We start from the raw sequence: 13,161 nt of genomic DNA, 5'->3' as shown, positions 1-13,161 counted from the left end.
CACTATTTAACACTAATGAAACCTAACAACAATTTAAACATTCCACGGGATGATGCCAAAATAACACAGTGATCTTGCTTGTTTGGATAGCTGAACTCAGTCGGCAATCGGCATCTGTAAAACATGTATTATTCGACACAAAAACGCACATTGCTGACTGCCATAGTGATGAAACATTTTTTTAAATAAATTAAAACAAGCCGCTCGAATCTCTGTTGTGACGTCAGAAAACGCCAGTCAAGTCGATTACGAAGATCGCCAGCAGTCGGCGCCACGTAACCAGTTAACAGAACAAGCCACGTGACCAAATGCGGAAATGGAGTGGCGAGGGGCGTGAGGAGACTAGCTGAAAGTGCGCTGCTCATAAATACAAGAACAAAAAACAGCTCGCAAGAGCAACTACGCACTGAACAAAGCACTCAGCTTGCGTTTGGGCTACGTACGTAAGTAAAGGCTTCTGGGATATGATAGTGCGCCAGTAGGGTTGCCAACCGTCCCTTGAGAAACGGAATCGTCCCGTATTTAGAAGTATAAGTACGCGTCCCGTATTGAGTTGTAAAGGGACGCACTTTGTCCCGTAATATCGAGAGAGTCAAAAATAGTCCGTAAAATGTCAATGGAATTAATGAACAACAGTTGTCTTTATACGACAATTTACGGTAATGGTCCTAGGCCCTTCTCTGCTCTATCACCAATGAGGTGACAGCATATTCATACACGGGTAAAACGATCCCGAATCCGCTTATTTTTTCTGGTCGAGGTAATGTCGCTTGCCTAACTCCGTTGCGGAAGACAAACAATGCAGCGTGAATGACACGGTGACACACCTTCGAGCAGCAATGCGACCGGCAGAAGCACTACTCCTCCGCAGAAATGATTGCAAAAATACAAAGGACTCGAAAGCAGAAAACACATGGGTCGAAAAAGTGAGAGAAAATATCTATCAAGTCCACTGCGCTGTTTGCCAGCGCACTTTTTTCATAGTCCATGGGTGGACTGACTGACCTCAAACAAACATGCACTCAGTGGTGGAGACAAAACTAGGGAAACATTTGTTGTCCACGAAGTAACGCCAGAGCTAGATACGGCATGTAAAGAATTATTTTTTTAACCCTCTGATCAAGGTTAATATGGGAATGTGCAATGAAAGTCAGCATTGTGTAAACAAACAATACTTTTGGGGTGGAATAAACAAGTACATTAAACAGACAGGTAATTCATTGATGAATAATAGCTAAAGAATACACACACACACACACGCCTTACATTAATTACAAGTTCAAACATGCATAATTTTTACTGGACAGGCAGTCGATATACTACAATTCAATTATGAATATAGTAGAAAAACTGAAAAAAAAATGTTTATTTTTTCTCTTATGAAGATGGAGTGGATAAATGCGAAAAAAATGTTCTGCTGAACCGATTAAAGGTGAGCTCGTTGTGAGCCTCAACTAGGACATGTTTTGCTCAGCGTTTTACTCTGCAGTTGTCAATGACAAACCGCTGCTCACTGCAGCAAGATCTCAGAGGATCTATAAATGGAAAAATAGGCTCCACATAATGTGGCATTGAGCTGTTCATAAGTTACAGGATGAATGTTCTGAAGTTAAGCAGGAAAGGTTTCTGTTTGAGAGATATTTATTTGGCTCAGTTAATCTTGTTAGTTTGTATTCAAGTAAATTTCTGGATAATAACTTTCTAATGTGTTCATATCATTCAAAAATACGCATCTTCTTATTCAACTCGGGTTTGAATAGATAAAAATTGTTTCACCCACAAAAAAGAGCCAAAAAAAAAATCACGTCATGAAGATTGAAGGTCAGTAGTCAGTATGGGCGATACCAGTGATTTTGGATTCGATCCGATACCAAGGCTGGACCAAATATCGCAATACCGGAAGTGACTTTTAATTTTTTTTATCCAAAGCTGGAAACAAAACCACGTGTACTGCCGCTGCGCTCACACCAACGGGAGGGTACACATCATCAGTTGAACCAAACTACTCCGAACAATTTTGTTATCACTTCCATGTCATCTTGTCAACAGTGGCATGGACTCCATGCAGTGCCTACGAGTCGTGGGCCTTCACCCTGATCGTTCTTCATCCAATCAAACGCGTTGACAAAGTTCTGGTGGGCGGTACCAGAACCAGCAGTCTGTTTCTGCCAAGGCAGAAAGCTCTTTGCCCTTGGCAACACGTAGCAAAAATGCTAATTAGATGACAATACAACTTTCTAAATTATGGATTAATAATGATATTATACATTATATATGAATTAATTGCAGATATCAATACTTTAGCTTGAGGATCCATACTTAAAATTGAACACTCTGGATCGGAACATCAATATTTGGGATTCGATCTGCCCATCCCTAGTTGAAGGCAGTCAGGTCGGCCGTCCCTGCCGATGAGGGGTCCCTTATTTATTTTTCCGGGAGTTGGCAACCCTATACGCCAGTGTTTGTATGTGAAGTTTGGTTCACTTTTTGAGCTTTTACTGTGAACAGTAAATCGCTGTCATGCCCCAGCATGTTTTTTTTCATTTACTAACTAAGGGATGTTTACATTCAGTTTTAATGTGCGGTAGCTGTGTGCAATACTGCAAGGTCTGTCACCAAGTAAATACCGGACTGGTATCGCCTATACATTTGAATACAACATTTCTAAAACGGAATGCATTTTCATTACCTTTAAGCGTTTTCTGCTTTTCCCCTTTTTTTGTATCAGTGAAGAACTTTGGAAGGAGCGCCATGTTACACCATCCACATGTTTTCCGTCGACATAAAACGCACGTTGTACTGTTGTCAAACTACTCCTGACTGTTTCACAGTCTATTAACACCACCTACTGGTGGAATGTTGAGACTGCAGTCAAGCAATGAGCTTTTCCCAAACCCATTTATTTCCCCGTGCTAGTGTGGGTGGTTAGTTGCTTCACAAATCAATACTATTGGTGTGTCTCCTCTTAACATTTTTTTTTACATATTATTATTATTAACCAATTTCAAGTGATTAGAATGATTATTTGTCATAAATAATTTTCAAACCAATGATGTAATATTGGATAATTTTCAGCAGTGGTCGGGAGTCACTGATGAGGTAATGAGAGCCAATGCAATAACTGGTGATGATGATGATGATGATGATGGATGAAGCCACCATCCAGCTAATCCTCTTATTGACTTGTTTTGCTCGACTGGCAGCACATCACGGCTGCCGGTGCGCACACACTCGCCAGAGTCCCATTCCACCGCTCCATCATTGCTTCTTTTTTTTTTTTTTTTTTTCCCCGCTCTCCAGCGTGCTTTGAAGGAGAGACGCCGTCGCGGCGATGGCCAAGCTGTGATACGGAGTTTCCGCCTCGCTCCCGGGATCATGGCTGATGCCGCCGCCGCCGCTGCAAAGAAGAAGAGTGAGTGTTCACTGGAAGACGCTTGGCATCCGTTAAGTAGTGATGTGGCGTACGGTGACGAAGGTTCATTTTGTTCAGCGTTAATTCACTTAAAAACGCCAATTTAAAGCTGTGTTGCCGTTACCTCATGCAGCTGGCGTCCAATGAGAAAGAGGCCGACTCGTTGTCACGTTCTCGTGTTCAAGTGTTGCGCTGTTGCCCCGACTGGTGGAGGGCTGCGGGGATTGTTGACTTTGTGGAACTTTCTCCCATCTGGAGCTCAGCCATTGTGATCTTTTTGAGTTCTTCTTGACCTCTCATCAAGGCTCTTTTCCAACGATTGCTCAGTTTGGCTGGACGGCCAGGTCGAGGAAGAGTTGCGCTCGTCCCAAACTTCTTCCATTTGAGGATTATGGAGGCCACTGTGCTCTTAGGAACCTTGAATGCTGCAGAAATTCTTTTGTAACCATGGCCAGATCTGTGCCTTTATCGCCACAATTCAGTTTCTGATCACCTTGGATAGTTGCTTCAAACTCATGATTCTCATTTTCTCTGACGTGCACCGTGAGCTGTAAGGTCTTATGTAGACCTTTTGCAGCTGCCCTTGGCATCCATAAAAAAGGGACGACGTTGCGTTCCACAGGTGCAAAGCTTTATATCTCCAATCTTGAGCGCCCTCAAACAAAAACATAGAAAAATACAATTCCTCTTCCACTTCCTATCTAAAAACACACATTTACACACATTCCATTGTTGATCGATTTTACAAGCTAGTAAATAGAGCCAGCAGCCGCCACATACCTCACTTCGCCTACCAAGGGTGCAAACCTCCCTTCGCCCTGCTCTCAAACAGCCGACGCCGAAACAACTGCGATAATCAACACATAGCCCGGAAATCAGGTACAAAAAATAAAACACAGGAATGGACCAATTGTGGGCACTTACGTCGTGCTTTTCCTTGACCGGCGCATCCTCCTCGCTACCCGACGACCCTTCTCATGACGGTGCGCAGGCAGACAGTCAAACGTTGGCGTGTGACGTCACCTGGTGTTATTTTCGGAGCACGCTGCACCCTGAAAACAATTAGCCAATTCACCAATTAATTTACCTATGCTGGCTACTTGCACCTTTCCTAATGAAGTCCAATCAGTTTAATTAAACACAGCTGGACTCTAATAAAGGAACAGAAGCATCGTATAGGGGAAGTCAACCCAAATGTATTTTTTTTTCAAGAATATGTTCCCAACAGGCCCACTATTTGGGACACGGCATTGTGATTAATATTGCGCTTGTGGAATATGAGTTAAGCAGCAAAATCCACCTGTTTTTAACCATCTCGGCGGGCGGCCATTTTGTCACTTCCGTCGACTGAAAATGACATCACAACTACTCAGGGCTCTGGTAACGACCAATCACGGCTCAGCTTCAGAAAACAGCTCAGCTGTATTTGGTCGTTACCCGAGCCCTGGGTAGTTGTGATGTCACTTTCAGTTGACAGAAGTGACAAAATGGCCGCCCCCAGAGATGGCTAAAAATAAGTGGATTAACTCTTATTCCACAATGGCAGTATTTATCAGAATGCCTTTTTTCAACTAGTGGGCTTGGATAGAACATTTTCTTGAAAAAAAAAAAATGTTTGGGTTGACTTCTGCTTTAAGGAGGATCAGAAGAAATAGCCAGCATGTGAGTTGAATATGAAGGTCGCTGCAAAGGGTCTGAATACCTCTGAGTATGACCATATGATATTTCAGTTTTTCTTTTTTTCGTAAATCGGCAAAAATGTCTACATTTACGTTTTTCTTTTCTGTCAAGATGGGGTGCTGAGTTTACATTAATGAGAAATAAAATGAGCTTTTTTTTTTCATTTTATGGCAAATGGGTGAAATGACACAGAAATTGAAAAATTTCAAGGGGTCTGAATACTTTGCGTACCCCTCTATACACACATAAATACCCGCGTACACGTACACGCATATCAGTACACGCAATATAATGATATAAATAATACCCACACATTCAGGCATCAGACTACCATTTGTGTTTCTTCTGGTGGTAGTTTGCGCTGTGTTTATCCGGGATTTGTTTCTTTGAAGCATTTTTGTATTGGCCTCGAATCAAATATAATCTTGCTTGCCCCTGGATTAGCGGCAGATGTCGAGAGAGAGTCATCGGAAAATAAGAGCGTTCAGTAGGCCGTGTGTGCATTTGTGTCTGTGTGTGTGTGTTGCTCTCCTTTTGTGTGGGATTAAGCCAGTGGTAGGCAAACTTGAGTGCTCAGAGGCCACATTTGATACAGGGCAGACAGGTCATTGGTGCTGGGGGAGAAAAAAAAGCGTGCACGTAAAATAGTTCATGATAAAATAAATCATGTTATTGTTTCATGTCATACTTTCACAATCAGTTAAATTACTATTAAGTAACATATTATTCATGGAATATCTGCATATTTTGGGCTCTTTCTGTGAACAAGATGCCACCACAGCGCTGGCTAATAGGAAAGTAGTAATTGATGCGGATGCAGCATAACAGTTCTAACATCTTTGTATATTCCAGAGGAACTATGGTGGGTGTAAAAATGTGACCCGGAACCTGCACAACTCAATTGCAATATAAGTAACTAAATTCAAGAGCGAAAGTAAAAATAAACTGCGAAAATGTAGTTGCACAAGTGCGCACACCCACCTTGAACTTTTTGCTGATTTGAAAATAGGAGTCAGCACACACCTGCCAACATTTCAAGTGCCTCTGGCAATATACAGATGTTCTAGTAGGCTTTTCGTCATGTGTTAGTGCAACACTTTCAGACTTTTACTGCGAGGAAAAAAAAGTGAAAGCAAAGGCCTATTCCAACATCTGAACTTTATTTGTCGTTAATCAGAGGCAGTTTAAACGGTAGCAGGTATGTACCGGCTCCAATTTAACATAAGTTTGAATGTAATTGCTTCATTGTGAGCACAGTTATAGGGTGTGCACACTTGTGCAACCACATTATCTCAATTGTTTATTTTGATTTTCGCATGCATACAAAGGTATTAGCACAGTTGAAATGCATCCCGTCAACACATTTCCTTGACACCATGCTAGTTCCGTTAGCCTGTCTATGACGTTCTGTATTATGTGTTAGCATTAAGCTAGCGGACTTTTGTAAGACATTTATGTGGTTTGCATAAATACGCAGTGTGTAACTTTCTTTTGCTTTCACGTCCCCCCTTGCTTTTTTTTTTTTTGTTTTTTTTTTTTGCAGGCTCTGCCAAGACGGGGGGCGTTCGCTTCTCTGAGAAAGCCCCGGCGGCAGGCGCCCTGTCCCACGTCCACTTCGACGATAAGCTGCACGACTCTGTCGTCATGGTGACGGCGGAGGATGACGGCAGCTTCCTGGTGAAGGTGACGCTAACCTTGCCGGCGCAGCTGTCGTCGGGACAGTTAGATTAAAGTTTGATCGGCCTTTAATCTTCTGTGTGGGGCGGGAAAGCTCAGCGCAATCATACATCATCGGCACGCCAAATCACCTCAGGCCTTGTTTGGTTTTTGCAATTGGGCCGCCCCGCTGACTCGAATTTCCTCCCGTCGGCGTCCAGTTGGGCTTCCTGAAGGCGCAGCACCGCTACGAAATCGCCTTCACCCTGCCCGAGGTCCCGGCTCTCGGAAAGGACGTGTGCCTGGCGCCAACGCCGAGCCCCCACCTCCGCGTCATCGATGTCTCGCCTGCTCCTGAAGGTGAGCAAAGTTGAGACCCAATACAATTGATTTAAATATGAAAATAAATAAATGAACAGAGTGAGTGAATTTAAAAACGCTTCACTTGCGTGGATGTGTGAGAGAGAGAGAGAGAGAGAGAGAGAGAGAGAGAGAGAGAGAGAGAGAGAGAGAGAGAGAGAGAGAGAGAGAGAGAGAGAGAGAGAGAGAGAGAGAGAGAGAGAGAGAGAGAGAGAGAGAGAGGAGAGAGAGAGAGAGAGAGAGAGAGAGAGAGAGAGAGAGAGAGAGAGAGAGAGAGAGAGAAAATAGTACACAGTACAACCGGGTTTAAGTTTCTTTCGGTTTGTTTGTCTGTCTGCCTACTAACGATCCATCTAATGTCGGTTAGACAGTACCTGTATTTGATTTGTGGATGGTTGTTATTGAATTCTTTTTTGGTTGAGTTTTTAACGACACGAGACTTTCTGTGATGTTTTGTTGTTTGAATCTTGCACACATTAAATACACTTAAAAAAAAAAACCACCCATACAAAAGAATAATAAAACACAATCTAAACTAAAACAAGGAATTTTGGAAAAAAAACTATTCACTAATCAAAACAAACACACCCATTTTGAAAACAAATTAAAACGGGCAACATTTTCAAAGCCAAAGACAAAATGAAAACAAACTATAGTGAAAATTCCAAATTCCAGAGTGAACAGGAAAGGACCCAGGACAGTTCCATGTGGTATCCCACTGCAGAGAAGCGTGTCAGACTTGCCGCCCTGTGTCCTACATGCTGTGGTCAGTTGGTGAGGTCAGTGGAAAACTGAAATGAGTTCATGAAGGATCCCACTAGAGGGCGCAAGTGGTGCTACATGTGCTGTAGAAATCCACACAGCAAAAAGGATTTCACTTGCACAAGGGAGACTCTTTCAGTCACACGTGAGAGTGTTTTTAGTCGAGAATATGAGAGGTAATAGTGTGTGTGTGTGTGTGTGTGTGTGTGTGTGTGTGTGTTGTCCCCGCCCCCTGCAGGTGGTCTGAAGGTGACATGCGAATACATGGCTCAGCAGGAGGGTGTGCTGTGTGAGCAGGTGCAGCTGCTGAGCGAGGACAACGATGACGTCTGCGTCACGGTCAAAGTTCACGCCAGAGTCATGGGTACGAGTCTCGGTTCACTTCATCGGCCTCCGTCGATTTACCGTCAGAAAATACAACAGAATAAGGTGCTATTAGTCAGACTTTTTTTTTTTTTTTTTTTTTTTTTTCCCCCCGCATGGTACGATATGAATTCGTTCCATGTATAAAGCACGTATTTGATCGAGACCAAACAATACAATGATTAAAAAGATGACAAATCCAGTGGCCGAATAAGTACCACAGAAAATGTGTTTTAGTAGGAGCACTTTTCAAGGAACGTCGTAAAGTGCAAAGAGTGAAAAGAAATAACGTGAGAGTGCTTTAAGTAACGTTCAAGCATTCCTACCATTTATCCAGTGAAAGTGCTCGTAATTAAACTGATTTAGAGGTGAAGTTTTATCTTTCTGCTAAATCTCGCAAGATATATGTACACATAGTCCATGCGCCTAAAAAAAAAAATCAACAATATAAACGATATACAGTAGACATTTCATATGGTATATCGTATTGCACAGCTGTACTCGCAGACATATATTCTTTGTCCTCTGCAAAGAGCAAGTAATATTACTGCGTCTTTCTCAGTATTCAACGTCTCCATGTGTCTCTGTATGGCTGTGTTATACGTACTGCCCCCAGTACGTCGAGCTGTGCACACCTGAAGGAGCAGCACAACGTCCTTTGAAATGAAGCAAAAAAATGGGACAAAAATTGCTTGCTTCCGTAAATTTATACCTCAAATTTAACAAACAGTAGTAAAATATGCAATTATCACGTTGGTTAGTTTTTTTTTTGTGTGTGTGTGAAAATGCTTTGTTTTAGTTTGGTATTTATTAGTTTTAGTATGTCTCGTTTTCTAATACAGTATACAGAGTATTTGTCAAGTGCAATGTAAAAAAAATAAATTAAAAAAAGCAGTAAATATTGTATGATAAAGTCAAGTCAACTACAATTGTCAAAGGACAATTTGACCGTCCAACTTCTGGCCAGACTTTAAGCAATACTGAAATCAATCCATTTAAAGTCAACCCCAAAAGGTCATGTATGATATTAACTGACAAAAACAAAGGAGATTTTTGCAATAATTATAGTTAGTTTTATAAACGTAAGCTGTACTTTTAGTTATTATTATTATTGTTTTTTTTTTTAATCATCTTCATTTGTATTTTGTTAACGAAAACACTTTTTGAGTTTTAGTGTCTTTGTGAATTTTGGTTAACTGTGATTGCAGTAGATAGACAACGGTACTTGAATGATGAATGTGGCATAAAGGAGATGTGTGTGTATTTCACGCTGTTCTTTCCCCGCCCCACGCGGCCTTCCCATCCAGACCGCCATCACGGCACGCCCATGCTGCTGGAGGGTGTCCGCTGCATCGGCGTCGAGCTGGAGTACGACTCCGAGCAGAGCGACTGGCAGGGCTTCGACTGACCCTCCTTATTGCACCGACACACACACACACACACACAGACGACAACAGCGACCAGCTTCTTTTTGCCTTCTTCGTCCAACTCACACTTGAGTTTGCGCCATTTGGCCACACGGGGGCAGCAGTGGCCCATCAGTTTGGAATAGGAATCAATCTGCAAAGGAAGTGTGCCACGTAGTCTTAACCACATTTAATTCAGTTGATCAGAAATATTACTTTGTTTCACAATTTGAAACAATTCTCAGGTGTCTTAATAACTAGTAAAAATGAAAGCATTTGCGCCTGTGGAGGCAGCACTTCAGATGCTATGCTTGCGTGTACGTGGCGCCGAAAGGCCAAACACAAATTGCTTGGCAATCGCAAACGCCGCTGTGTCCACAGCTTCACCAAGCACTGTGCTACTACTGTATGTCCCACTTATTACAAGCTAACAGCTAACTTAAATATGTGTCCTGCAAAATTCAATGCAACTTGGCTGATTTAAGAAACTCACACACACAATTGAAAATGTATTTGTTCCCATATGTTACCAAAATGCTCTCAGCAAGAAACAAGAAAAAGGAGGCGCACGTGATGTTCAATAAAATGCAATGTCTTCTTTAATGTTGCAAAAGCTCGCACTGTTCTAGGAGGCCTCCGGGTGTCCGCCTACGTGTGCCTTCCTCCTTCGTGCCACGTCCGGGATGAGGAGAACCAACACTCCAACGTTGCCACTGTCAAATCCTCGTCATTCCTCTTTGTGGTGTTGCTGTGTTGAGCCTTAAACGGAGAATCTTTGTTTCGTGACTGTTCCACTGCATTTTGTATCGTCTCCATTAAAGAAAAGTGTTTCCGTGTGACTTGTGGCAGTTCCTTGGATGAACGCTAGGTGGCAGTTAAGGTATTTGCTCTGCTGTAAGTGCCCATTAGGACACACTGACGCGCCACAAAATAATTACTTGTGATGGTTTCGAGGGCTGCATAATGCTCCAATAACGGATTGTTATTTTTAATAATTATATCAATTACAGATGAATCTTTCCCCCCTGTAACTGACAGAAATGTAACAAAAACGTCTTAGGCGCTATAACAGTCACAAAACAAACGTAACATGTTTCTGAAATTCAATAAAAAAAAATCTAATATATTAAAAAGAGTTTTTTTTTTTTTTTTACACCCGCCAAAATGTAATGCGTGGATCTGATAATCGGGATTCTAAGCAGCATTTTTTGTTAACGTTTATATTGCAGAAAATACATTGAACGATATTATTTGTGCCTGGGTTGACGCCTCGTTTCCCTTTTTAGCAGCAAAATGCCGATTTGAAGACGCCACAAACGTTTTATTCATAATCATTAGCAAGCGTGGCGTGATAAAACCCCAACGTGCTCCCGTAAAGGGGAATATAATCTGAAATTTGATGAAATACATCAGATCATCAACCACCATTTGTATTGTAAAAGATTGGAACTATACAAATTCTATCTATAGTTGAAAGCAGGCTTTTCTGAGACAATTAGTAAAGTGGCTGTGACTGCTCGTGATTGCGTATAGTTCACGGACAATCAATTGTCATAATTAGTACTGTAAAATGCGTTTTGCTTGGCGCGCATGGACATGGGATTGATCAGTAAAAAGAAAAAAAAAATACACATAAGCAATGTCATTTTTTTCAATGAGCAGGGAGAAAGTCTAGACTGAAAAAAATGAGTACTTTTTTTTTTTTTTTTTTTTTTTTACATTCGCAGTAATTGCTTCATAATTTGGCAACATTGTGGCGACAAAGCATCGACAAAGAAGCAGTTTATGGCATGAAAACACCGGCGCATAGCGAAAATGACACACGCACACACAACACACACTCTATCTGTCCCAAAATAAGTGAAAATACTCTTCGGCATGCGGGCATCTTCACAAAAGACAAATGTGGTGAAATTGTGGCAGCGGTGAATTGGCGTGTGTGAGTGTGTGCGTGCAGCAATCAGCCTCCTGTTGTCTCTGCTGAGTGCGGCGTGTGATTGACAGCTGCTGTTTGATGGCGGCCGAGATTAGGCCAGGCGAAAGGCGTAACGAGACGCCGCACTGTGCCGTAATTACGACCTTGGAGGAAGAAAAAGCAAAACTATAATTATATCATCCCGCACAAATACGCTTGTTTGCTGGGAAGCGTCACAACAACGCGCCGCAGGTGCAACACGACACATCACAACACATGATAGCAAGCCCACTCGTGACTGCAAGCGCTACAATCTTCCCGGCATCCCTTTGCTCTTCTTCTCTCACAGCCAGTTGCTTGGAAATAGCATTGCGATGATCATTTACGCGTGTCTATGTGCCACTTAAATTAAACTTAACTTTATATTTTCTATACAGACTGATTGCGTGGAATAGCAATGATGAATAATGAGGACAATTTTATATATATATATATATATATATATATATATATATATATATATATATATATATATATATACATATATATATGATTATATATATACATATACATATATATATATATATATATATATATATATATATATACGCACACACACACACACCAAATATGTAGGCGATAACTGAGTGTATAATAAAATCTCTCAATAATAATTTAATAATACACACAAACACACACGCACATTATATGTGTATATATATATATATCTATATATATATCTATATATATATCTATATATATAGATACACATATATATATACATTCATACACACACACACACACACACACACACACGTGCACACACAAAATATGTGTACGGCGGTGAGTGTTGCAAGATTTCTCGAGAATGATTTAATAATACACAGACAAACGCACACACACACATTATATATATATATATATATATATGTATATATATTACAGTTGCGTGTGCATGGATTACATCATAAAACATTTTTTAAACAAAATTAAATTTAAATAATAAGAAATTCTACAAAATCATGATGCACATTTTCTTTTTTTTTTAAATATCATATTTGCATTATGTTAAATTGTGTGTAGTTAGATGTATCTAATTGTGTATGCATGTCATTGTTTGCATCCATAATATTATGTGCGTTTGGTTGTGTCATCACTTTAAATATGTATGTATTAAATATACAGGAAGGTGCAAAAGTAGCTATATAGCAGCATCACATCTTTAAAATTAGTGGCATATTATATGATGAATGTTTTTTTTATCGTTTTTCTAAACTAGTAATATAATAAAAATATGTTTATTGTACGTGTTTTAATTTTTTTAAAATCTTTTGCACCCCTCTGTATATAGCCTATTCTACACAAAATTGGGGACAAAAATTCTACTCATTTTTCATGTTTTCAACTCCAACGATTGTGTCGCACATTTCCCAGTCAAGGGTTCCCTCTATTTACGACGGTCTCGAGATACGCCTATTTGGAGTAGCGTAGTAGTGTGTGTGTGTTGGGGGGCGGGGATTGCCGCTCGGACCGTATTTGGATTTCCGGCTGCGGGGCCACCGAGGCGTCATGTCCTCACGCGCTCGCCTCCAAATGAGAGCCAA

The 13,161-nt window shown here is 41.0% G+C and overlaps 1 protein-coding gene across 2 annotated transcripts; it reads left to right on the top strand.

The window, feature by feature from the left end:
* Window positions 1-295: 295 nt before the first annotated feature.
* On the top strand, window positions 296-10,481 carry adisspb (adipose secreted signaling protein b). Of its 2 annotated transcripts, none has more exons than XM_086024546.1 (6): window positions 296-439; window positions 3,304-3,415; window positions 6,639-6,778; window positions 6,973-7,111; window positions 8,112-8,237; window positions 9,544-10,481. In XM_086024546.1, exons 2-6 carry the CDS (start codon window positions 3,379-3,381, stop codon window positions 9,642-9,644), a joined length of 543 nt encoding a protein of 180 aa, XP_085880672.1. In that variant the 5' UTR covers window positions 296-439; window positions 3,304-3,378; the 3' UTR covers window positions 9,645-10,481. The 2 variants fall into 2 exon arrangements, with proteins under 2 accessions (XP_085880672.1, XP_085880671.1); XM_086024545.1 differs by having other exon boundaries at window positions 296-443.
* The last annotated feature ends 2,680 nt before the right edge of the window (window positions 10,482-13,161 follow it).

This window comes from Filicampus tigris, chromosome 2, assembly GCF_054856515.1.
Source record: "Filicampus tigris isolate MCC_2025a chromosome 2, RoL_Ftig_1.0, whole genome shotgun sequence".
In the NCBI taxonomy this organism is placed as follows: domain Eukaryota; kingdom Metazoa; phylum Chordata; class Actinopteri; order Syngnathiformes; family Syngnathidae; genus Filicampus; species Filicampus tigris.
This window is presented reverse-complemented; position numbering and strand designations above follow the sequence as displayed.